The sequence below is a fragment of the Ursus arctos genome, unplaced genomic scaffold, assembly GCF_023065955.2.
Source record: "Ursus arctos isolate Adak ecotype North America unplaced genomic scaffold, UrsArc2.0 scaffold_3, whole genome shotgun sequence".
Lineage (NCBI taxonomy): Eukaryota > Metazoa > Chordata > Mammalia > Carnivora > Ursidae > Ursus > Ursus arctos.
In genome coordinates, this window is record NW_026622985.1 from 18199665 (window position 1) to 18226681 (window position 27017).

A 27017-nucleotide genomic window follows, 5' to 3' on the forward strand; every position below is an offset into this window, starting at 1 on the left:
ACAATGAAGAGAACATAAAGATTTTGGACAAGTAATCACTTAGTAAGCTTCTGACAAACTGACAGTTGGTACTAAGGTCTTTAATGTATTTACCTTAACTCTTGATGACTTCCTAGATCCTTCACGAAAGGCCTGAAATAACATGAAATTCTGAGTTAGTTCTTTTTTAAACTGAATATGATATTTAAGAATCAAGCAGTTCACTGAAGTCTTCTACTAGAATATTATTCCATTATTAATAAGAGAATGCAGACGGGGTGCTTGGGTGGCTCAGTCAGTTAAGTGTCTGTCTTCAGCTAAGGTCATGATCCCAGGGTCCCAGGATCGAGTCCTACATCAGGCTCTCAGTTCAGTGGGGAGTCTGCTTCTCCATCTCCCTCTGCCCTTCCCCTCCACTTGTGCTCGCTCGCTCTCTCATTCGCTCTCAAATAAAAACTTAAAAAGAGTAGAATGCAGACTTTGTATACCTGAAATTACAGTAACAGTGTATATCAACTATACTCAAAAAAAAAAAAAAAAAGAATGCAGACTATGTAAGAACATGAGACTATGTATATGAATGATACTGCTAAAAAAATCTCAAATTTTCTATGTGCTCAATTATTACAACCATGGAAAAATAACTGATTAAATTGGAAGGGTATTAAAAATATTACAGTACTTTTATTGAAGAGAAAAGTTTTGGGAATGATAAAATAATGTTACTACTTTAATACTCTAAGTGAACTAGTAAACGATATTTGAACATGTAGTGGAGCTTAAGTAATAAGCACTGTGGTAAACAGAGCTGTATTTATTCAATAAATATTTAGTGACAGCTCACTAATCTGCTGGGTCCTGAAGTGGTATTTAACATTTAATTCCTATCTTCGTCATCACTCCACCCCAAAAGTCTCTAGGGAGACTAACAAACATAAACCAAGAGTAAGCAATATAGATCCAAATGTATTTAAGTGTTAAGTCTGTGTGTAGACTACATGTTAGAAGAAAGCAGGATTTATTAACAACAAAATGAACCTTCATGGAAAACATGGGAAAAGAGCTAGGTAGACTTTGAAGAATGAATGTACTCAGACAGATGAACAACTGAAAGGAACACAATCCTAGTACTAAAGAAATATGAGGGGCACCTGGGTGGCTCAGGTGGTTAAGCGTCTACTTCTGCTCCGCTCATGATCTCAGGGTCCTGGCGTCAAGTCTCACCACACCCTCCCAGCTGGGGTTCCCTGCTCAGCAGGGAGTTTGCTTCTCCCTCTCCCTCTGCAACCTCTTCGTGCTTTCCCTCTCTCTCAAATAAAATCTTTTTAAAAATTATAAAAAGAAATATGAAAGAAGGCATCAAATAGGAAAAAATATTTGAGGAAAAACTAATACACACACTTTTACCCACTGAAGAGTATGACATAAAATTTGCTACAAAATTTAAAATTAGATCATGGAAGCCTTATTTAAAAAGTTGGATTTTATGATTCCAACTTAAATACAGGTATGCTTTTCTTTATGCTGGAGTAATCAATAAAATACTTCTGAGCAGAGAAGAGATGTAAGAACAATATTCACAGGAAACATCATAACCAAATATAGGATGTTATGAAGCAGAGGATAAAGTTGGAGAAATTAAAGATGGTTAAGTTACTATTGCACTACTATGAGGTGATGAGCGTTTGTAGAAGCAAAAGGAAGAAAAATAAAAATACAAGAGACATTCCAAAGGAAAAAATCAATAGTGCTTTTGAAAATAAATCTGAATGTCCAAAACTAAAGATGACTCAAAGATTTTTGAGGCTGAACAATGGCTATGCTGCTGGGGAAAAAAAAAAAGAATTTGAAAGATAGTCACAATACCTGTCTTTTTCTATGTTATCTGCAACATTTACAGTATTAATTCTTCATGGGGCACCAGGGTAGCTCAGTGGGTTAAGTGTCTGATTCTTGATTTCTGCTCAGGACATGATCTCAGGGTTATGAGATTGAGCCCCACCTCAGGCTGCTTGCATGGAGCCTGCTTATTAAGAGTCTCTCTCTCCCTCTCCCTCCACCTCGGCCTCTGTCCCTCCCTCTCTTAAAAAAATAGTATTAATACTTCATGTCAAAGTCCTGAATTACTGAAACACCAATACTTTGCTAGGGTTTTATGAATATTTGAAAACTGTTATCTATCCAGAACATCTACTGTAAACACCATTCAAATTTTTAACAATTAGCCATAACAGCAACAGGCTGAATAAAAAGCAAAACTGTATAAATCCTTTTGTTATATGGTTTTTATTACATATTAACCTCAAATAATAGTAAAACCTTAACAGTGGGTACAGCAAACTAGATCTTTTATGCACAGTTTCTGGATTTTTTTTTTTTCTAATCCTTGTCTATATTTACTAACAACACAAGAGAAAAATTTCTCTTTACACACTAATATTCTGAAATAACTTTGACACAATCCAAGACTCAGGATTGATTCATTTTAAATAGCCAAAAGTCATTCCAGCCAGAAAAAAATACAGAATCTATGCTTTACTCAAAAACAGATTTGTTAAACCAAATGACCTAAAACAAGAGGATAAAATTTCTAAGTAACATTTTTTTTGAAAAGTTTATTTATTTGAGGCATGCCTGGGTGGCTCAGTCGTTAAGCGTCTGCCTTCAGCTCAGGGCGTGATCCCAGGGTCCTGGGATGGAGCCCCGCATCAGGGTCCCTGCTCAGTGGGAAGCTTGCTTCTCCCTCTCCCACTCCCTCTGCTTGTGTTCCCTCTCTCAATGCCTCTCTGTCAAATAAATAAATAAAATCTTAAAAACAACAACAAAAAAAGATTTATTTGAGAGAGAAAAAAGTTAAAAGGAGAGAGAGGGCGAGGAGAAGCAGACTCCCCGCTGAGCATGGAGCCCAACTGGGGGCTCGGTCTCACAATCCTGAGATGATGACCAGAGCCAAAATCAAGAGTTGAACACTTAACTGACTGAGCCACCCAGGCGCCCCTCAAGTAACCTTTTTTTTTTTTTTTTAAAGATTTTATTTATTTATTTGACAGAGAGAGAGCACAAGCAAGGGAAGTGGCAGAGGGAGAGGGAGAAGCAGGCTCCCCGCTGAGCAGGGAACCCAAGGAGGGACTCGATCCCAGGACCCTGGGATCATGACCTGAGCTGAAGGCAGACACTTAACTGACTGAGCCACCCAGGCGCCCTTCAAGTAACTTTTATACAATAAATAGGAAAGCATAATTTCAAAGCGTGAGATGAAAAAGGTGAGTCAATACTGACACATGAATGCCGAAATTGTAAGAGGCATTTTTTTTTTTGACAATTTTATTTATTTGACAGAGAGCACAAGCAGGGGGAGCAGCAGGTAGAGGGAGAAGCAGGCTCCCTGATGAGCAGGGAGCCCAATGAGGGACTTGATCCCACGACCCTGGGATCATGACCTGAGCCAAAGGCAGATGCTTAACTTTAGAGAATATTCTAAATGGTGAAGGGAATGGCATAAGCAAAGATAACACCCAATGGGACACCTGGCTGGCTCGGTCAGTACAGCCTGTGACTCCTGATCACAGGGTCGTGAGTTCAAGCCCCACACTGGGTGTGGAGCTTACGAAAGAAAGGAAAGAAAGAAAGAAAAAGGTAACACCGAGAAAGTGCAGGTAGATTTTAGTAAGAAATTATCCAGAATGGATAAAATACAGGACAGGTAGAAGAATAGCAGAACTGGAGAGGGACATAATATGTGAAGACTGCTATAGTCAAAGTATATTTTAAGCAGGGAGGTGAAATTAGAAAATGCAAAGTACATCTGCCTATTAAACAACCAGATGATATCGTGAAGAACCACTCAAGGAAAAACGCTTTGAAAAAGCCTTGATTATATATCTAGGGATAATTTCAGTCTATAATAGCAATATAGCCATCATGAAAAATATTTTTTACCTTAGCAGACAAAAATCTTCAATAGCAATTATAACAAATTTAATGAAAAAGTGGCTCAGAAATGGTTTTATGCCATTACATCCTTAGGATAATTTATCACATAGAATTTAAGTGAAAAAAATCTACATGATAAGAAATTCAACAAATACGGAGGCTTATTAAAATGATTAAATATGATTGAGAGAACTATAAACAATCATTCACAATCATTCTATGCTCCTTTACCTGTTCATAAGCTATTAAAAATTTAGGACTGTTATTTCTGTTTTCTAAAACAGCAATTTTTTCCATTTTATTTTAGCTTTTGCATTTCTATGACTAGTTTCATTAGTGATGATTGCAAATCATTATGCAAACATTCTTCTCTATCACACTCCAATCTTTAAAACATATTAAAATTTTAAAATGAGTTTTAAAAAGCTTAGATTCTGCCAACTTTTCTGGCTACCATCCAATACTCATCTGCCTTTCCTGTAAAACTCAGCTCCTACCACTTCCCACACACTCATCTTAAGAAAGGAAAAACTTACTTTTTTACACTTTGAAATGTTTTGTTCTTTCTCCCCACTTTTTTTCCTTCTTTTATCATTAACCTTGGAAACTCTTGAAGCAGTTAAAGTAATCGATGTTGGGGTGTGCTGAAATGCAGTATATAATTCCACAGGAACCTCATCACCACTCTCAGTTGCACTGGTATCACCATCTTCCAAGGCAAAATAAAAATTATTGTATTTGCCATACTATTTTGAACAAAATAAAAAACAAAACAGCATTCTACATGGCAAACTGTTCTATCTCCATCTGTCTACAGAATAAACATTGTTTTACTTCTTCCCCTCACTCAAAGTAAGATACATTTAAATGCAAACCGCAAGTACCATTCCTTATACATTAAACTAGATGAAAAGTCTGACAATACACTGAGATGGTGCGACTGTGGGAAATCAGCACTTGCATAAACTGCAAGGAAATTCAAAATACCCTATGAAGGGGAATTTAGCCATATCTAGCAAAATTCTACACTTAGCCTTTCACCCAGTAATCCTATTTCTAGGTATGTATCCAAAGATAAAGTGAATGAAAATCCAAAAAAACTCTTCCAAGAGGGTTTCATTGAAGGTGCTATTTGTAATAACAAAAACTAAAGAAACAAAAAATACTGGAAACAACCTAAATGTCCATCAAACGGGAATAATTCAATAAACTATGATTCTCCAAAACCATTTGTATTAGTACTGTTTTAAGCCTAAATGAAAAGTTGTATTGTAGTTCAACTTCTACAATCTATTCGTAAAAATGAAAAAAATACTATTCCATGTGATAAACTAATGGGATCACCATCTCTCTGAAAAGCGAACATATTTAAATACTTCTCTAAACCTATCTGTTACCTTTGTAGAAAAATATGGATAATTTATAATTTTTATTTCCCTCTACTTCCTACATTTTCTAAAGTAAGTACACTCTTATTCTATAATCTGGTAAAAAGACTATTTAAAATCTCTACCTGATTGTAAGTCAGATATACAATCAACATTCACTGGGAAGGTGTTTACATCTGACTAAAATATGCAGGGCATTCATTCTCTCGATCATACTAATCTTAATTTAGTACAGATCCTTTTCACCTACCTGACATATTTTCCCTTTTCCGGCGTTGTAGTAGCACTGCCCTCTCTTTATCCAAATTCCTGTATTAAAATATTAATGATTATTTACCAAACTTTCATGGATTTAGATATAAGAAGAGCAGTTTTAAATGTAATAAACTTTACAATTTCTCTAATTTAAAGCAGATCGGTTTTAGAGGTGATGAACTTCACACTTTCTCTAATGTTCCTACTGAAAAACACAGTATAAAATATATGTATTATCCCTTGCCTTAGAGCTTATCTAGCATAATTAGCAGTAGATGCCAGTTAAGTGACTCTATTGCACTCTTTTAAGAAAAGAACTTTTTACTTAGGAAACTAGTACTTTTTTATTCAAATTAAATATTTAAGGCAAAAAGTCTGTTAAAAAAGAATGCTATTTCATGAAAAAGACGGAGCATCTTGAAGGGATGGAAAGAAATGAGTCAATCTCTATATACTAGTATGAAGTGATCTTCAGCACATATTTTTAAGAGAAAAAAGGAAATGTGGCAAATTCTATAATATACTATCACTTACCTAAGTAAGGAATACAAATACGTATGCACATATCTGTTTCTAATAAGGAAACATCAATGGAAAGAACAATCCATTTTTTATCTTACTTCAGGGGTGGAAGGACATAATCACGTTTAAGTATATAATTATAAAAATAAAGTATAAGAAGCAATCCTAAAAATAAAAAATAACTAGCTTCCTCATACATTTCTGATAGGAATGTAAAATGGTACAACTGATATGCAAAAAATTGCTGGACAATTTCTTACAATAGTAAACATGCCACTTTCATGTGACTGAACACCTTCACTCTCAGGCATTTATCCCAGAGAAAACACACTTACATTCACACCAAAACCTGTACACAAATGTTCACAGCAACTTTATCTGTAATAGCCAGAAAGTGGAAAAGACCCAAATGTCCTTCAATGGGTGAATGGTTAAACAAACTGTACATATATATCACAGAACACTACTCAGCAATAAGAAAGAACAAAATACTGGTATATGCAAGAAATTGGCTAGCTCTCCAGAGAATTATGCTGAGTAAAAAAAGCCAATCCCAAAGGTCACATACTGTATGATTCCACTTATATAACATTCTTGAAATGACAAAATTATAACCATGGATTACAGATTACAGCAATGGAGTTGCCAAAGGTCAGGGATGGGAAGGGTGGGAGAGGTGGGAGGTGGTGTGGCTGTAAAAAGCAACATTAGGGATCCTCCCCATGGAAATGTTTTGTTTCCTGACTGTATCAATGTCAATATCCTAGTTGTAATATTGTATTAATAGTTTTGCAACATGTTACCACAGGGGGGAACTGGGTAAAGGATATACAGAATCTCTGTATTAATTCATAACTGTATGTGAATCTGTAATTAACTCAAAATAAAAAGGTTTATTTTAAAAAATAAAAAAAATCACCTCATCAATATAGCGTGTATCCAGCTGGTATTATAATCACACAGTGAAATACTTTTAAGGGACTTTAAACACAATAAACTATAAATTCCTGTGGAACATATCTTAAGGAAAAAAGTTCTAAACTCTTTTACATAGGGGCACCTGGCTGGCTCAGACGGTAAAGCATGCGACTCTTGATCTCAGGGTTGTGAATATAAGCCCCAAGTTAGGCGTAGAGTTTACTTTTTTTAATTAATTAATTAATTAATTAAACTGTTTTACATAATCATATCTTGGTGCTAGTGTTGATATTGTTACTCTAGACTGTTATATTTTTCTATGAAAGGAAGCAACTGAGTAGCTGGTGAAATTCTAGTTATATTATTGTCTATGTTGTTGGGAACTAGGAGATATAAATGGAATACGGAAATGGTTAAAAGAAAACCTCATATTCCTAAATTTAAATTACAATTATCTGTATAAACTCATGTACTTTATCTTAAAAATAAACAAACAAAACATATTTCCCTAGCTTTGTCTAAAAAGACAAAGACCTAGGAACAGTGACCAATCCAGTAGGAAAGAGCATGACTAGCTCTCAGATTCTAGAATTGAAAACCAATTCTCAGAGGCTCAGGAGTATAAAATAAGCTCGAGACATCTTGTCATACCAGAAAGCACAAAACGTAAGTACCACTAGGATACTGTCATAATGGCTCAAGAGACAACTTGATGAGGTTCCCAATGACCAAAACTGGACAAAATTTGAGTATCAATAAGGATAGTAAATGCAACAGACTGATATCTACGATGTTTAAATCCGAGTTTATAATGATACTTAAATTTCTTTTAAGTATTCTGAACACTAGTAAATAAAGGGTAAGAATCAACAAGCATTTATCCTGCCTTTCCAAATACAGTGGACTCTTAAACAACATGAAGACTTAGGGGCACCAATCCCTTGTGCAATCAAAAATCCGCATATTAACTTTTGACTTTCCAAAAACTTAAACTACTAAAAGTCTACTATTGACTGTCAGCGTAAACAGTTGATTAACACATATTTGGTATATGCATTATATACTCTACTCTTATGGTAAAATGTACCAGAGAAAAGAAAATGTAGTTAAGGAAGTCATAAAAATACATGTACATGTATTGGGAAAAAAAATGCACATTAAAAAAGAAAAAATCATGTTTAAGTGAACTCACACAGATCATAACTATGCTATTCAAGGGTCAACTGTATTCCTTAAGAGAACTAAACAGTTAATATGGGGAAGTTTGTTTCTATAGAAATATTCCAGCTAATAAGTTATAAGCAATAAGATTAACATGGCACTAACTTGCAACCCCTAATAAATTAATGGATCTAAACAAGGACTATCAATGTGTCCTATCATAGAGACAAGCAATCGCTTCTCAGCCTTTTGGCTAAGATCAAGTGAGACAACCAGATATTATGTGTTACTTGACAGAACACAGTCTATGAAATATTCTCCCCCCACCCCCCCAAAAAAATTGAACCCACAATCCGATCACACACTTATTTACAGAAATAAAAAGGATACAGAAATTGGTTATATCATGATAATGCAATCAGCAAACAAATCAGGATAAACAATTCAATTCCTTAAACACATTGCAAAGGAGACCAGAGTTTGTGGGGTAATGGAAGGAGGTTTATATTACCAGAGTCTTAACGGACAGATGTATATCAACCAATCAATATTTTAACGGTGGCTGAGTGATAATACATTTTATTACATGTATAATAATGGCTTTGGGGTTGGTTTTTTAAAAATTCTTTTACAGATATATATATACATATATATATATATATACATATATATATATATATACACACTGAAATACATAGGGATACACGTGAATGAAATTCTTTTACAGATATATATTGAAATATATATAAATATATATATACATATATACACTGAAATACACAGGGATACATGTGAATGAAATTCTTTTACAGATATATATTGAAATATATATAAATATATATATATATATACACTGAAATACACAGGGATACATGTGAATGAAATAATGTATCTGACCTAGGAAATTGTGTGAATGAAATAATGTATCTGGGACTCCCATTAAAATATGTGAAAGGGACAAGAAATATATGACAGTATAAATGAAAAAGACTGTTGAAAATTGTTGAAGCAGGGCAGTGGAATGATTATTTTTTATAGAATACATGGATCTAGTAACTCTTTAACATAGTGCACTCCACTGAAAAGAGATGCCATCACTTAGAAGATGTGTTGTTATTTTCTGCATTATTAATGAGGTAAAAAAAAAAAAACAACTCTACCGAGTAAACCATGAATATTATCAATGGAAAGATTCTTCCTGATTTTAGAGATGTCAGAATACAAAAAAAATAATAAACATAAAAATGAAAAGTGTATCTTAGAATTGATGAAACACAGTAATCCATTAATTATTTAATCCAGAATTCATACATAAACTTCTATTAACCAAAGATTATTTCAGTAAATTTACTGGCAATCTTATAAGCATGCACAACTTACCTAGGCTGACAACGTTCACATAAATATGTATCAGGAATATGCTGCCTGTCAATCCCCATGCAGTCAATATGTTGCCAAACGCTTAAAGAAAAAAGCAGAACATATAAAATATTAATAGAATCATCCTTAATTTAAGATCTGATATTCTATTTAACTATTACCTAGTAAGCGCCCACTTTGAGTTTAGCACTGTAAAAGGTGCTGTGAGGAATTCACAGAAGTATGTCCTTAGGGAGATAAAACTTTGAGATGCAAAGACAAGAGGACAAATATAGGATATTATATATATATATATAAATTTCTAAAGCAAATATAACTTTTAAATATGAAAGGTATACATTACAAATATTATCCAAAGTCACAATGTGAAGATGTCCACATTATTTGAAGTTAATGGGAAAAGCACCCTGGAGAATAATGGACTTGAATAAAACCTCATTTGGGAGATTAGAAAGAAAAGATGTCATTATAGCAACATTTTCTCAAGTAGATTCATATGAGGAGCAATCGCCAGAAGGCAGTTAATCTATATGAAGGGAAATTTTCATTCTGAGAAATACGGGGGGGGAGGGGTTAGAACTGGATTAGTAAAGTGCAGTCAGATTATACAGGACTTGGAATATCAGGAAGTGTATAGATTTCCTCTAATGCGTACCAGGAAAAACTCGGGCTGCTTTGATGGTATACAGTAAATTCAAAGAACTTAAGAAACTCAAAGTAGAAAAACCACCAACTAAGAGGATTTTCCAACATTCCAACCCTCAGTTAAAGAAGGATAGAACTAGAATGCGGCAGAGAAGATAAAGAATCTAAGATACATTCTATGAGCATAGGGATTAAACCTATTCTGTCCTCAAATTAGTTTTATGGAATACATGGATCAGCTTGAGGCAACCTCTCAATTTGTTACTATTATTGTATTTTGTTGCCAAGGCTGTAATTGGTCCAAAGCTGATTTTTATATATATGTATATGTGTATATACACATATACATATATACATACACACACACACACAATATATCATATATATATGCCTATTCCTAAAAATAGTCTTAATTACTCTTTACATAAGAATTAGCCATTTCAAATATATCCCTTCTGAGTTAACTATCGTATGCTCTTCAGTTCTAAACTGAGAATGTTCGGGAAAGAACTGGTAGGAAGCGGAAGGTAATGGAATAAAAGATGTGGGGGGAAAAAGTGAGAAAGAAAAGCAGAGCACCTGACAAGGCAGGTTAGAATAACAAACTAAATTAAATTTAGGGGTAAGTAGTAATGTCATGAAGATAACAGAAGAAACAAAACTAGAAAATGAATAAATGATCTGAGCTCTAGAGGTCAAACTTGAAAGAGAGGAGGATAGGCAGCAGGCACATGGACACACATAGAGGCAATATGGAACAAGAAGAGAGGAAAAAAGATAAAGCCTTGCAAGTATACTACAGATTAAGCAGTAGAAAAACAACAACAACAACAAAAATAGATTCATAACAGAGAACAGTTGCCAAGAAGCAAATACCTTGAACAATCCAAAAACTGAACTGGTCCCTCAAGAATTTGTAGGTATAAATCCTAAGGACTAATTAACTATTTTCTAATTCAGATAATTCTATATTATATCTAGATCATTGTAATGAAATCCAAAGAAAACACTCCATTAAAATGAAAACACTGCCAAATGGTATGTAATTTATCACATTAGACAAGATCAGCTAAGAGAAAGCTATATTATATGATCAGTTAAAATATGAATTGAAATTTTCTAACTAGTTATTTGAAAAATAATGAAGAAAACAAGTTATCACTGAAGTTATTTTTTTAGTTTTTAAGTTTACCTCCTGAATAAATTTACTGATGTGATTGTTCATAGTAGTGACACGTGTCATAGGTAATGAGTATTTATTTTTAAAATTTAAAAGGTACCACAATATATTTTTATTAAAATTAACCCAAAAGATCACATCTTTACATAAAAATATCAAATTTCACTCTCCAATTAAGACTAATTTCCCCCCTTTTTGGCAAAGGTAAATCAACGTTTTGAAATATAACCCTACATGCATGTTTATATCAATAACATCCAACATCCAATCACGTAACAGATGGGAACACTATTACAAATAATACAAAGTAATTTATATTTGGCTCTAAGATGTATTTTTACACTCACACTCAAATATAGGTATATGCTATACTATTTCAAATCAAATAATGAAGCAATACCACAAAGATCTGACCTAGGAGATTGTGTGTAAAGCCACCAAAATTTCTTACCCCCCTACAGTACACTGCTTAAATCCTCTCTGCTTCCCACTCTGTGCAGGGGAGGGACTCAGTAACTTTCAGGCTGAGATCCTACGTTCCCTCTGCATCCTCCCCAACTCCCTCCCCCCCCAAAAAACAAAAAATGAAAACAAAACCCCACTTTCTGTCCCAATCACACCTTCTCTAGGGGAGGAGGCCTTTCTTGGTGGTTGAACCAGGGTTGGGGGAGGGGAGACTGTGGTTCTGGTTCAAGGAGACTCCAGAGTGCTGCAAGGTTCAAGTCAAAAGGAGGTGAGAGAGTCAGGTCAAAAAACATCAGTCAAAATGTATAATTCCCCCAAACTGGAAAATCACAGTTGACTATACAGCACAAATAATTCCAAAGGAAATTCAGAGGGCTCATTTTTCTATCTTGTCTACCACTATATGTAGTTGTATTATTATTGAATGAGCAAAGAGAGAGATGGGATCCTGTATGAATAAAGTTCAGAACTGACTGCCTATTACTTAACAATGAGGATTTCTAATAAACTCTAACAAAGCTTCTTTCCCATAGGGGATTTTTCTAGCAAAACATCAAAAAATGCATTCATCAATTTCTTTAAAAGTGACTTTGTCTTTTTCAAGATTAACACTCAAAGGTTAGCAGCATTCAAGAAAAGTAAACTAACGGTGTAAAGTATTTTACCTGCATTTGTCACAACAGATCATGTATCCATCATCATGTGTAAAACCACATATGCACCTGGTTACATCAGTACCATAACTTCCATCCTCAGATGTGCTGATTGTAGTAGCACTGGAAGTTTCATCAAAATTAGGAGTGGTAAATATGCCTACTTCATTTTTGCTAATAAGAACTGATGGAGGAGGGGAAGCCGGAGGTGTTGGAGGAGGACGAGCACCATAATTATGGTCCTGGATAATTGAACACAAATACAACACGATATAATTTCCACAACAATATGAATTTAGATAAAAGTCAATCCTTAATTTGAATATTCAAGAAATATGAAATCAGTCCATTTCTTCCCTAATACCTTTAAAATAATGACTCGGAGAAGCTAGATATTAAACCATACTCGTAAGTGAAAATGTCTACCTACAACCTCAGTCACCTCCACAGTGACTTCCTTCAAACTCCACACCCTCACCTCACTAATCAAAAGATATCCTCAAAGTCTATGGTCAAAGAGCTCTGCCTTCAAGACAGAAGCAGGTACAAGATGTGAACATAAGGGTTAAAAAAAAAAAAAAACCTCAGGAATGTGGAGACTAAAGAATAACAAAAACAACTAATAAAGACATATGATCACTATAAAGTATATAACAGAAGATTTTTAAAAATTTGGTTTTTACTCTGGTCCCAGTGGTAAAAATCCGTCGTAACTGTACCTGGATAGTATAACATGTGTCCAGTTCTGTAACTGTTTCAATCTAACCTGTGCCTCTTATTAGCTATGCAACACTGAATGAGTTAATTTAGATAAGCCTTCATTTTTTCAGCTATGAAACATGGATGAAAATTATGCCCATCTCATGAGGTTGGTTTTGAAGATTAAGTGTGATAATATATGTAAAAATGTTTACAGTCTGGCACATAAGTCCTCAATAAGTGGCAATTACATAATTTACTATATAAATTACTATATAATTTAGAATCAACAGTAGATAGTAAATACAACCCTGTGTTTTTATAGAGAAGGTAAAGAATTACATAGCATAAAATGCATAATAATAATAATAATAATAATAATAATAGCTTCTAGGGAATGCCTCTTCTAGAATTTTAATCCCTCGAGTAAATACAGTTAGGGTAATAAAAAGTTAAACAATAAATTACATACCTAATTATTTAGATAATATAAAACAAGTATTGTTTTTTTTAAATATTCTGTTTTAGGCACAATACTACAAACATCTACTTTCAACCTCTAGATATAAAAAATACTCTTCCAGAGAAATGTTGGACACTTACCGCATAGGGCAAACCGATATAACTGTGTGAATGATGCGAGCTGCTGGTATATAACTGGTGGGGATAACTGTTGGATTTCTCAACTACCACAGGGCTAGCTTCTACGGATTCTGGTCTGGAGGGGAAAAAGTTGCGTTAAAGAGAATTCCATTCATTTTTGTTCTGTTCATCCATTTAAAATTACAAGCATTTTATTTCATTGTCTATACAAATGTCTTTTTATGGTATGTAGACACCCTGTGGACAAGATATATCCTATATTTCCTATCCAGATTCTGTGTCCTAACAACAAAACTTTCAAGTAAAATAAATGTCTCACCTCCAAGTTCAAATATAGGTTCCCTCGCATTAGGAAAAATTATTAGAGATTAAACATTATTTAATATGCTCAGTGGCACTGGGGACACTACACATGGGGGAGAAAAGTGGCAGAAATAATTTAAACAGGACGAAGAACACACTGAATCTGTATGGACCCCAATGTCAATTGAAGTATACATTTCAATGTTCAAAACTGTATGTATGTGTTAGTGTGCCAAGGTGTAATGAAGCCTGGAAAATATCATTATATAGGAAACCTCACAATGAACCAAGGTTTGCTTATGAAAAAATATAAGCAGCAGCCTGTGGTAGAGTAAGATCAGCAGTTCTTGTCTGCAATGGTTAAGTGATGATGACCTGACCATCAACTGATACAACTGGGACTAACAACTCACCCACTGTGACCGACATATAAACTCCCTGGCCTAGCATTATACATACATCACTTTCCCAATTTCCTTACTGTATCAATCCTCCTGAATCCTATCCTGGTAATTCCTATTGATCAATGTAGTAGTGAACCTACTTCTGAAGCCAATTCACAATGAAATTAATTTCTGCCTTGAGTACACAAAACGTGACTTGTTTCTGTGCCTTTTATTCCTACCACAGCCACCAACAGAGAAGATTTTTTCATGATACTCCTTATCCTACCTCTCATTCAAAACTTGCCCTTAGACGGGCGCCTGGGTGGCACAGCGGTTAAGCGTCTGCCTTCGGCTCAGGGCGTGATCCCGGCGTTGTGGGATTGAGCCCCACATCAGGCTCCTCTGCTATGAGCCTGCTTCTTCCTCTCCCACTCCCTCTGCTTGTGTTCCCTCTCTCACTGGCTGTCTCTATCTCTGTCAAATAAATAAATAAAATCTTAAAAAAAAAAAAAAACTTGCCCTTAGAACTTATTACTGTTTGCACTCTTCATGGTTTAAGACTTCTTAATGTAGTTACACTCTAGTTGTCCTATTTCAATAGCCAATTGCTTCTTGATATACTGCTCCCCCTCACTCCCCTGTACAAAGTCTCAATGTAGCTCCAAGTGGCTGCTGCTGTGAGACCTAGTATTCCACAACCAGGAGAAAGGAGACACAAACTGAGGTTGTCACATGGTTCTGGAGGAAATTACAGAAGAGCCTCTAAAATGTTCTGAATACTTCGAAAATCAATACTCACCTAATGTCTATGCTGTTATTTTAAAAATTATTTGCTTACTCCTTCTTTTAAAAATTTTTTTTTATTTAAAATCAACACATTCTCATTGCATAAAACTTAAATATGTAAGAAAGTGAAAGACCATGTCTTTATCCAAAACTCAAACATACCCATGTTAAGATGCCATGTAGCTCCCTCTAAATTTTTCCTATCTGTAAATATATCTAAGAGGTGGTTTTTTTTATTTTTTTTTTAAATAAGTTTATTTTTTTAAAAAGATTTATTTGTCAGAGAGAGAGAGCTCATGAGCACAAGCAGGGGCAGCAGCAGGCAGAGGGAGAAGGAGACTCCCCACTGAACAAGGAGCGGGATGTGGGACTCAATCCCAGGATTCTGGGATCAGGACCTGAGCCGAAGGCAGATGCTTAAGCGACTGAGTCACCCAGGCATCCCAAAGAGCTGTTTATTTTAAAAAATGAGACTACAGGGGCACCTGGGTGGCACAGCAGTTAGGCGTCTGCCTTCGGCTCAGGGCGTGATCCCGGCGTTGTGGGATCGAGCCCCACATCAGGCTCCTCTGCTATGAGCCTGCTGCTTCCTCTCCCATTCCCTCTGCTTGTGTTCCCTCTCTCGCTGTCTCTATCTCTGTCGAATAAATAAATAAAATCTTAAAAAAAAAAAAAGAGAGATTATAATGGGGGCGCCTGGGTGGCTCAGTCAGTTGAGCAGCTGCCTTCGGCCCAGGTCCTGATCCCAGGGTCCTGGGATTGAGCCCCGCATCAGGGCTCCTTGCTCGGCAGGAGCCTGCTTCTCCCTTCCCTTTGCTTACCACTCCCCCTGCTTATTCCTTCTGTCAAATAAATAAATAAATCTTAAAAAAATAAAAAATAAAAAATGAGAATTTACTGTATTTGCTTTTTCTATCTTTCAGTGTCAATACTTACCTACCTTATTTTTGGTAATAATTGCTGACTTCATTATTAATGTACATAGTCTACTTAACAATTTCCCTACTGGTGGGGGTGCCAAGGTGGCTCAGTCAGTTAAGTGTCGGACTCGACTTCAGCTCAGGTCATGATCTCAGGATTGTGCGATCCAGCCCCACACTGGGCTCCAGGTTCAGCACAGAGTCCGCTTGAGAGTCTCTCCCTCTCCCTCTGCCCCTCCCCCCCACTTATGCATGCTCTCTAAATACATAAATAATTCTTTTCTTCTTTTTAAAGATTTTATCTATTTGACAGAGACAGCCAGTGAGAGAGGGAACACAAGCAGGGGGAGTGAGAGAGGAAGAAGCAGGCTCCCAGCAGAGGAGCCTGATGCGGGGCTTGATCCCAGAACGCCGGGATCACACCCTGAGCCGAAGGCAGACGCTTAATGACTGAGCCACCCAGGCGCCCCTACGTAAATAATTCTTAAAAAAAAAAAAGAAAAATAACAATTTCCTTATTGGTGGATATTTGTTTCTATTTTTCACTGTTAAAGGTACCACTGCATTTGTACACCATTCAATCGTCTTAAAATACACGGGAATATTTCTACAGCATGGATCCCTGGAGGTAGAAATGTTCAACAAAAGGGTAAATGCATGTAAATGGATAGATATTAGCAAACTGCCTTTGACTGATTTACAATATCAATTGCTTTAAAATTCTTCCAAAGTTACAAAGAAGAAGAAGTTGGGGCTCATGGGTGGCTCAGTCAGCTAAGCATCTGACTCCTGATTTCAGCTCAGATCATGGGATGGAGCCCTGTGTCAGGTTCTGTGTTCAGCTGTGAGGCTGCTTGAGGATTCTCTCTCCCCCTCTCACTCTGCCCCTCCCACCACTTGTGCTTTCTCCCTTTCTCAAATAAATAAATCTTTTTAAAATTACATAGAAGGAAGAAGTAGAATTTTGGCAATTCCTGATCTATAATACTATTATTAAGGCAACATGGAGGTATTTTGATCAAAATAGAAAGACTCACACTTAAATATCTGGATCAAACTCCAATTACACTACTGAAGAGTGTGGCAAAAAACTTTGGTATTTTAGAGTAGTTAATGGTTAAGCATAAAAAAACTTTCAGCACAAAAGCAGTTAAGTTCAGGCATGTAAATAAGTCACAAATGCATAACTTCATGATCAAATTAAAGCTGCACCACTGACAATTTAGCAATGAAAGAAAGCAGAAATTCTTTATCAAATTCCTCATTTCTACTGCTGCCGCTTATATTAAAGGTAATTTTAAAAGGAAGGTAACAGTTACTTTTTAAAAAATTTTGTTGACATATTTTAAGGATTTTCGCTGAACTATAAGACAGCATTTTAAAAAAAGTAATACAACAACATATATCTTTAGAAATATTCTTTACAAGTCCCACGGTGCTAAATATCCTCAAAGCTCTGCATTTCCATAACATGGTAAACATGAAAACAACTTTGTGACAAATACCAAAACTCAAACATCCTTTGATCCAGTAACCCCATTTTTGGAAATTTATCCTAAGAAAGTAATTCCCACTAAATAAACGCCCACAGATTTGAAATGTTTATTGTCATACTATTCATAAAACAATATATAACAGGAGAAATCATTTAAATACCCAATCAAAAAATGATTAATTAAAGCCAAGCAAACCTACCATATTTACATATGGACAACACCTTGGCAGGAACTCACAGTAACAAAAATCACTATACTAAGGTCATAGGAGTTTCCCTTAAAATCTTCTGGACCATTTCATAAAGCTTTAATAAATTTCTAATGTCAGGGCTAAAGGGATAATACGCAATAACAAATTTTTACGTGAACAGTCGCTACAGTGCTCTGTTTAGCCTATGTATATATAGGCTATGCGTGTGTACATACACACAAATTCCATATACAAATATAGCATTTATCATAAACTACATTAGCATATTTCTATAAATAATTATGTATCAAAACATAAATCATGGTGCTTTGTTCATCATAAGATTTCACCTACATAGATTTGAAGTCACTTTTCAAATAGTAGGATACTTACTTGTACTCATTTATATAGGCTTTGTATGTGTTCTTAAATCAATGAAACAATGATTACTATCAAAAAGATACTCTCTATCCATGGGAAACTTACCAAAAGATAATCACTCTCTAATATGAGAATTCAAAGTGTTAAAAACAACAACAACACATAATTAAAGTATTCATAATATGAATAATAAGGGGGGGGTGCCTGCGTGGCTTGGTTGGTTGAGCGTCCAACTCTTGGTTTTGGCTCAGGTCATGATCTCAGGGTCATGAGATGGAGTCCCGCATCTGGCTCTGAGCTCAGCAGGGAGTCTGCTTCTTTCCCTCTCCCTCTGCCCCTACCCCTGTTCACACATGCTCTAAAATAAATAAATGAAACTTTAAAAATAAATATAGATAGATCGGTAGGTAGACAGATCAGACAGACAGACAGATAGATATAGATGCAATAACGTATGGCCAAACGGTCAAAACAGAATTTGTAGATGAACTCTCTTTTTCAAAACTCTGATTTCTGTTTCCCACAAATTGAGGACATGAAATACATAGAGTTTCTAATATGCAACCTGGCTCTAAAACCGAATTTTAAAATATGCTCTCTTAAAAAAGAAATATGCTCTCTTCTTGACTAAGCCAACACTCAGATACTGACTGCTTCTTTTGAAAGTTCCCTAATAGCTAATAAATGCAGAAGGAATGATCAAAGTAAAAAAATCATGAATTTTCAACCTTCTAGAGATGATGGATTTAGGCAACAGATAACCAATGGATGCTAAAACCCTGAAAGGTTGAAAATTGGTAACACCTGAACCTGCTGATCTTTTTTATCATCACTGAAAGTTAGACAACCAAGTTTTATGTCCTTCTCTAATACTATGCAACAGAAAAGTACAAGGTCCCACATTTAAAGTGTCATGCTGAAAAGAAAAAAGGAAAATGAGAGAGGGGAAAAAAACAAATCTGAAGCTAATCACATCTCAAGGTCTAAATACCAGTTTATAAAAACATGGAGATAAGTGTATTAATACACGACAGCAAAAGGAAGCAACAGACCAAATCCAGAACATTAAAACTTTTATAGACCAAAAGACTCAATTTGTTAACAGTATATGGTATGAGGGAAAACAAATTTAAAAGGTTGCTGCAGATGAAAAGAGATTCAAAGATATTTCAATCAAATACAATGTGTGGATTTTGTCTGGATGCCAATTTGAACACACCAATTACAAAAAGACAGTTTTGAGACAAGTAAGGGAAATCTGAAGATGAATTCGGTATTTTATATTGACTGTTAATTTTGTCGTATGAAATAACAGTATTGTGGTTTTAAAAAATCCTTATCTGTAAATGATGTACACTGAACAAAACAGGTAAAATGATGTGGGGATTTGCTTTAAAATATTTTAATAAAACTGTAAGATTAAACAAGATTGGCAAAACTTTGAATACTATGGAAGCAGAGTAACAGCCACTTGGGATTATTATACTCTTCTCCCTACTATTGTATATATTTTTGTACTTCCATACTAACAAGTCTTTTTAAGTTCCCCAACCTTTTTATCTTACATTTAATATCCTTAATTCAACAGGTACCTGTAAGAATGGTATACTACTTCCTTTCCTCCCAAACTCAGGAAGATATCCTGGGCATTTCTATTTCTAAGCATCTACCTGTGGAATCTCAAACCTTACTTCTTGATTTCAGCACATTTTTCAAAGCATACTTCACATGATCAAGAAGCACTTTCCTAAGTGCTTCAACTCATCACAATTTTTATAAGTCCTACGGATTCCTACAGCACTTATTTATTATTATCTTTCATGTAATATTTTTGTATGCTATCAACCATCTTATCACATGCATTTATTATTTCTTTCTTCCACACTCCATCAAAATTAACAAGGAGTCTTCTCTCTTAAAAAGAACATGGGGGTGCCCGGCTGGCTTAGTCAGAAGAGCAGTCGACTCTTGATCTCAGTGATATATGTTCAAGTCCCATGTGGGTATAGAGATTACTTTAATTAAAACTTTTTTAGAAAGCATGAACTGGGATCTATGTGTCTAAGCCTGGCCATTCAATGGGTACAGCTGAGTAGTCACCTTTCTAAAGTTGAACTTTTTATTTGTAATGTAGGGATAAATATACCCCCCCTTCACCTTCCTCCCAGCAACATGAATGAAACTCAAATGATCTTCTCAACTATAATGCATTATACAGATATGAAACACTACTTATTTCTTCAGAAATGTCTCTCAAGTTTAACTATTCAGTCTGAAATTGCTTTTCAATTATTTTAAAACCTTAACTCCACCGTAATTCAAACTTCCAATAGTGATTCTAAGTACAAGGTCTAGCTACACCTGTTTTAAATAAATCACTAAATTTGCAAGGTATCAAAACACTGTTGATATTTAAATTTAGTAAATATTGAGCACTAAATATATGCTAAGTCCTTTTAAAGTGTATCCTTTTTTAAAGTATACTCCCATAACTCTCGAAATTATACTGAAATAAGTGCCTTGAAATAAAATGATTCCTTGGTAATCCCTTTGTAAAATAGATTTTAAAAATATATCTTCTTAAAGTTGAGTCCATAAATACATGATGCTTCACATAGTAAAAGACTAAACTTTACATCAAGAAATGTAATCTGTGGGGCGCCTGGGTGGCACAGCGGTTAAGCGCCTGCCTTCGGCTCAGGGCGTGATCCCGGCGTTATGGGATCGAGCCCCACATCAGGCTCCTCCGCTATGAGCCTGCTTCTTCCTCTCCCACTCCCCCTGCTTGTGTTCCCTCTCTCGCTGGCTATCTATCTCTGTCAAGTAAATAAATAAAATCTTTAAAAAAAAAAAAAAAAGAAATGTAATCTGTAATCATGAACTTGTAACGATCTGTAATCATGAACTTGTAACGATCATATAACAAGGTTTTAAAGTTCTAGGTCAGTGATTCAGAATATTATTCAGTGACATAAAATATATTTTACCGCAACACTGTATATATTATATATAGGCATCACTAATCGAACAGGGACACACAGCAATATACATACATCACTTTTCTATACTTACCTTGTCTTTTTTAATAATGTGATAAGCTCCAAGAGGCAAGAACCTATTACTGTAGTAACAGTTATTTACTACCAACAAAATAAGAAATAGAAAATGGCGGGACAACAGAATGGGATCAATACATATATATTTTTTAAAGATTTTACTTATTTGACAGAGAGAGACAGCGAGGGAGGGAACACAAGCCAAGGGGAGGGTGAGAGGGAGAAGCAGGCTTCCCGCCGAGCAGGGAGCCCAATGCGGGGCTCAATTCCAGGACCCTGAGATCATGACCTGAGCCAAAGGCAGACAATTAACGGCTGAGCCACCCAGGCGCCCCTGGGATTAATATTCTAATTTTAGTTCCAGTCACTGCTTAAATCATTTATAATTTTGACACAAAAGCTAAGCAAGCAAGGAAATCTCTATCATGGGCAGCGGAGATTTTTTAAATGTTTAAAATGATTTTTTTTCGGGCGCCTGAGTGGCTCAGATGGCTAAGTATCTGCCTTCACCTCAGGTCATGATCACCAGGTCCTGGGATTGAATCCCACATTGGTCTCCAGCTCAGCCGGGAGCCTGCTTCTCCCTCTCCCTCTGCTTCTCCCCCTGCTTGTGTTCTCTGTCTCTCTCAAATAAATTTAAATAAATAAAATGATTTTTTCAATACTACTGTACATCTGGATTTTATTTTATTTTTTAAGATTTTTATTTCTTTGAGAGAGAGTGTGTGTGTTTAGAGGGGGGGAGGGCAGAGGGAGAGGGAAAAACAGACTTCCTGCTGAGCACAGAGCCTGACAGGGGGCTCAATTCCAGGACCCTGAGACCAACCAAAGTCAGATGCTTAACTGACTGAGCCACCCAGGCACTCCTGTACATCTAGATTTTAGAGAATTGTGTTTTCTTTAAAGATTTATTTTTTTAAGTAATCTCTACACCCAACATGGGGCTCAGACTCACAACCCCGAGATCAAGAGATCAAGAATTGTATGCTCCATCAACTGAGCCAGCCAGGTGCCCTTAAATGTTTAAAATGTTTTTGTTTTAAGTAGGCTCCATGCCCAGTATGGAGCCCAACGCAGGGCTTGAACAGATCAAAAGCTGATCTACGATCAAGAGTCAGACGATTACCCAACTGAGCCACCCAAGCACCCATAAACTGTTTTTAAAGTAATAACTTTAAGGTTTTTAAAAGGACTATACATAGGTATAGTCAGCCTTAAGCATGTCAATGGAAAATCAACATGATTTTGTGCAATACTTTATATACACATGCGAGGTTAATGTAGATTAACAAAATCTGACACAATGCATTTGATTCACTGTTCACCCAATCTAATATCCAACATGTTAAACCAAGAAGTTATATGTAAGCTCCTTGGAAAGAATAATTTTATTCAAAAGCTTTGCAAAAGAATACTTTACCATTCCTCTCTTTAAAACTCTAAAGGTGCTCCCTAGTTTTTATGTTTTAATGTTAAGTGACTAAGTACCTGTTCACATAGATGGATCCACTGAACTATCCTGTTTCTTGACACATAGGTCTCAATCTTATTAACCATCTTTTTAAAAAACATTTTTTTAAAGTAATCTCTACACTTAAAGTGGGGCTTGAACTCATGACCCTGGATCAAGAGTCACATGCTCTACTAACCAAGCCAGCAAGGCACTCCTTATTAACCATCTTTATAACACAGCCCCTTAAGCCCTGATGATCATTTATCTTTCTTCAGATCCATTTATTTCTTCATAAAGTGTGGCAGACAGAAAGGCAGGGTACTCCAGCCATGAGTATAATATACTCTGTAGAAAGTGATCTCATGATGCTCATCATTTTCTGGATTCTTCTGACACAGCTTATTATACCAACGTCTAAAAATCACCTTATCTTAGTATTTCTGTCCTTGCCCATAGAGAAGCATTTGCCATTTTCTGCTGACTCACAGTATTCTCAAATTTGTATTTTATCACCACTAACATATGCTTTCAGTACATAAAAGAATGAATCTGGACACATCATTATGCCATCCCTATCCCAAAGAAGTCATATAGACATTAAAATAAGAGCAACCCTAGTAATGCTGGAAGACACCACTGTTTATATCACTTCACCCAGAAAGTTTATTTTTACACTTTGTTTCCGTCTATGATAAATCCCAGCCATAAAATTTTTTCTAAGTGTTTCTGGTGGATTTACCTTACAGTCAAAGGAGCATACAAACTGTAATTCAACAAATAGTTCTATGATGGCGTTCACTATGTGGTTAAGGTAACTTGTTAGATCCTGGACAGGATGAAGAGATAAAAAACATACTCCTATCACTCAAAGAGATTCTGATCTTGGAAGGAACATCAGGGTTAACAAAAAGAGGTACACAAAAACCACTATACAAGGCAAAAATAGGATACTGCCATAAAAAAAGTATGGGCAAATGCTTAACAAAACTCGTTCCTCCTCTGTGTGAGATTTTGCTCTTTAGTTAACTTTCTACCTGTTACCCTAAAACCTGATACGGTAATTTGCTATATTACTCAGCAAATTAAAATGACCCCTGATTAGTAAATAAGGTGTGTCTAGACTGAGAAAACTATAAATATTTGATGAGGATGCCACAGATTTGAACTTCCCAAAGATGCAGTGACTCTTCTAACTGGCATGTCCCTTGCAGGGAACCTGGAAATTCTGCCTATGCTTGTTACAAGAAATACTTGCTCTGAAGGGCATAAGGGTTCTAAATCAGGACTCTCATACCTCCCTTATGTGGACCTTGTCTCCGTACCTGACCAGTCACCTGAGAAGCCAAAAAAAATAAGTTTCTGGATGGCTGACCGTACTCCTACATGGTCTCATACAGACACGAACAACTGATGCTAACCTCTGATAAACTATGGCTCCTGTCCTGTATACCGCATAGATCAGTGCCAAGTAGAGCCAATGATAGTCTTGTAAGTCTGACTGTTTAGTGGAACCTAAGAAGACCTACTCGGAGAAGCTGCAAAAGTTCAAAGTTCAAGGCTCCAAAATCAAGGGAATTCAAGAGAAGGACGTATCTATTTGAGTAACAAGAAGGATAATGAAACATGAGGTTTCATTAAAAGTGAGAATACTTCTGAAAGACAGGACTTTAAACATTTGATATTTATACCAAGTACATATCTTCTATTGAAAAAAATTTTTTAAACCATTAAGATGGAGGAAGACAATATCCCATACACATGCAAAAAGAGGAAAAATGGCATGGGGAGTCTTCAAGGAGTATGAAGAAGTCAGTTAGACTTCAGAATAGTTAGCTTAGTTAGCTGTTGGTCAAAATTAAGTAACGCACAAAACCCTGCAATGGAGGGGGATTTTTCTTTGTAGATTGGATTTAGAGAAACATTGTTTAAACTAGGTCTTTAGATGATCTGTATACCAACATCATCAAACACAAATAAGCACTTGCGCTGAATCTCATGGCAGTGTTCAGCATAAAGTGGTGGTCATCCAAGATCACTCTCAACAGACTTAAACTTTTTTTCCTAGTTCAAAAGTAAAATGGCAAAAAAAGTTAAAACTTCATAGGGCTCACAGAGCCCCTGGGGACTACATCCATAGACCTCAGTTTGACTAGCAAGGATTAAACAAATATTGAAGGCCTTATGCTTGCCAGGGACTATGAAAGATAAGACACTGTCCCTGTCTTCAAGGAACTTATAATAATATAGTTTTAATTCACTCAATAAACATTTAAGCACACATCTGTAAGTAGAAGACACTGAGATGCTGGAAGTTAAGAAATAAAGAAGTAAAAGAAGTGGTCCTTCTCAAGAAACTGATGTATGGGGAAGAGAAGTATAGCAATGATTATATAGTGTCATCAGAGGTATGCACAGGGGCTCTTCATAATAGTAATCATATTTACCAAATTGAAGGGAATGAAAAGTTAATAAGCCCAAGAAAGAGAGAGGCAGAAGAGCTGGAGAAGGTATTCCACACAGAAAGCACACATGCATGCAGTCAGAGATATAAACACCAAGACATGTTTAAGCATGCTTCTCTAAGCATGACTGACAGAACACCAGTATCATAATCAACTGTAATGCATGTTATAATTTTTTTACAGCTCTACTTAACCGAATGAATAAAAATTTTTTTAAAGATCAGGCTCAGAAATCTACAATAAGCACCTTCAATCTTATGTTCACTGAAGTTCAGGAAGCACAGATTAGAAAGAGCTGGCTTATATACCTCAACATCAAAAAACCCCAAATAACCCAATTCAGGCAGAGGACCTGAATAACATTTTCCAGAAGACATACAGATGGCTAACAGACACATGGAAAGATGCTCAACATCACTAATCATGGAAGAAATGCACATCAAAACCACAATGAGGTTATCACCTTACACCTGTCAGAGTGGCTCAAACTGAAAAGACAAGAAATAACAAGTGTTGGCAAGGATGTGGAGAAAAAGGAACACTCACGCACTGTTGGTGGGAACGCAGACCAGAACAGCCACTATGGAAAATAGTATGGTGGATCCTCAAAAAATTAAAAATAGAATTACCATATGATCTAGTAATTCCACTACTGGGTACCCAAAGAAAATGAAAACACTAATTCAAAAAGATATAGGCACCCCTATATTTACTGCAGCTTTATTTACAGCCAACATATGGAGCCAACCCAAGTGTCCGTCAGCAGATGATTGGATGAAGAAGGCATGTACACACACACACACACACACACACACACACACACACACACACAAAGGAATGTTACTCAGCCATAAAAATGAATGAAATCTTGCCATTTGTAACAACATGGATGCACATAGAGAGTATAATGCTAAGTGAAGTCAGACAAAGAAAGGAAAATACCATATGATTTCACTCATGTGGAATTTAAGAAACAAATGAACAAAGAAAAAAGAAAAACAAAAATTCTTGAAAACAAAGAACTGGTGGCTGCCAGAGGGGAGGTGGATAGGTGAAATAGATAAAGGGAGATTAAGAAAACACTATTGTGATGAGCAGTGAGTAATGTTGCTGAATCATTATATTGCATACCTGAAACTAATAAAACTGGATTTTTTGAAAGATTTATTTATTTGTGTGTTTGAGAGAAAAAGGGAGAGAGAAAAAGGGAGAAAGAGTGAGTGCTCACGCAGGGGGAGGGGCAGAGGGACAAGCAGACTCCCTGCTGAGCAAGGAGGTGGGGGGCTTGTGGGGGGAAGAGAGAAAAGAATTGCTAAAATTCAGAGCAGATGGAGTTAAAGGTATGGAGAAGAGGCCAGAAATGAGGGCAGATAAGTCAACCAAGTACCAGTTCAAAAAGTACCCTGGGTATCTAGCTAAGGAATATGATCTTTATTTTGAAAAACTGTACAGAGCCACTAATGGTTTGCTTCTCCACCAAGGAAGGTAACAATGTGATCAGAGTAGCAGCATTTCCAAATAAAGCTGAGGGCTTCAAATGCCAGCTTGAGTAATCTGTATATATTTCTCCCAGATTCAGCAGGTTCAGGAGAAGTCCTGATACTGATCAGAGCAGGTAAAAAGTGCTACCTCTCCAACTCCTTCCCCAACCCCACTTACAAATAAGTTACCTTTGCTGTCCTTTGCTTGACTGAAAAACACTTAGTACCCTGTCTAGTTTCAAAGTAATCTTCAAGAGCAAATGGTGCCTACAGTCTAAATCAGTAACTTTTTTATTTAAGAAAGGGATAATAAAATGTGCAG

General features: G+C 35.9%; 1 protein-coding gene across 7 annotated transcripts in view; it reads right to left on the reverse strand.

Annotated features, from left to right (window-relative positions):
- Positions 1-27017, reverse strand: part of KMT2E (lysine methyltransferase 2E (inactive)) — a 94358-nt gene that overhangs the window by 30341 nt on the left and 37000 nt on the right. For all 7 annotated transcript variants that reach the window (XM_048212903.2, XM_026503892.4, XM_048212902.2 and 4 more), the window contains 6 exons: positions 13782-13896; positions 12492-12721; positions 9537-9617; positions 5551-5609; positions 4449-4621; positions 94-132 (listed from right to left, as the gene is read on the reverse strand). In XM_048212903.2, coding sequence (XP_048068860.1) covers positions 94-132; positions 4449-4621; positions 5551-5609; positions 9537-9617; positions 12492-12721; positions 13782-13896 — 697 coding nt within the window. The remainder of the gene's footprint in view (positions 1-93; positions 133-4448; positions 4622-5550; positions 5610-9536; positions 9618-12491; positions 12722-13781; positions 13897-27017) is intronic.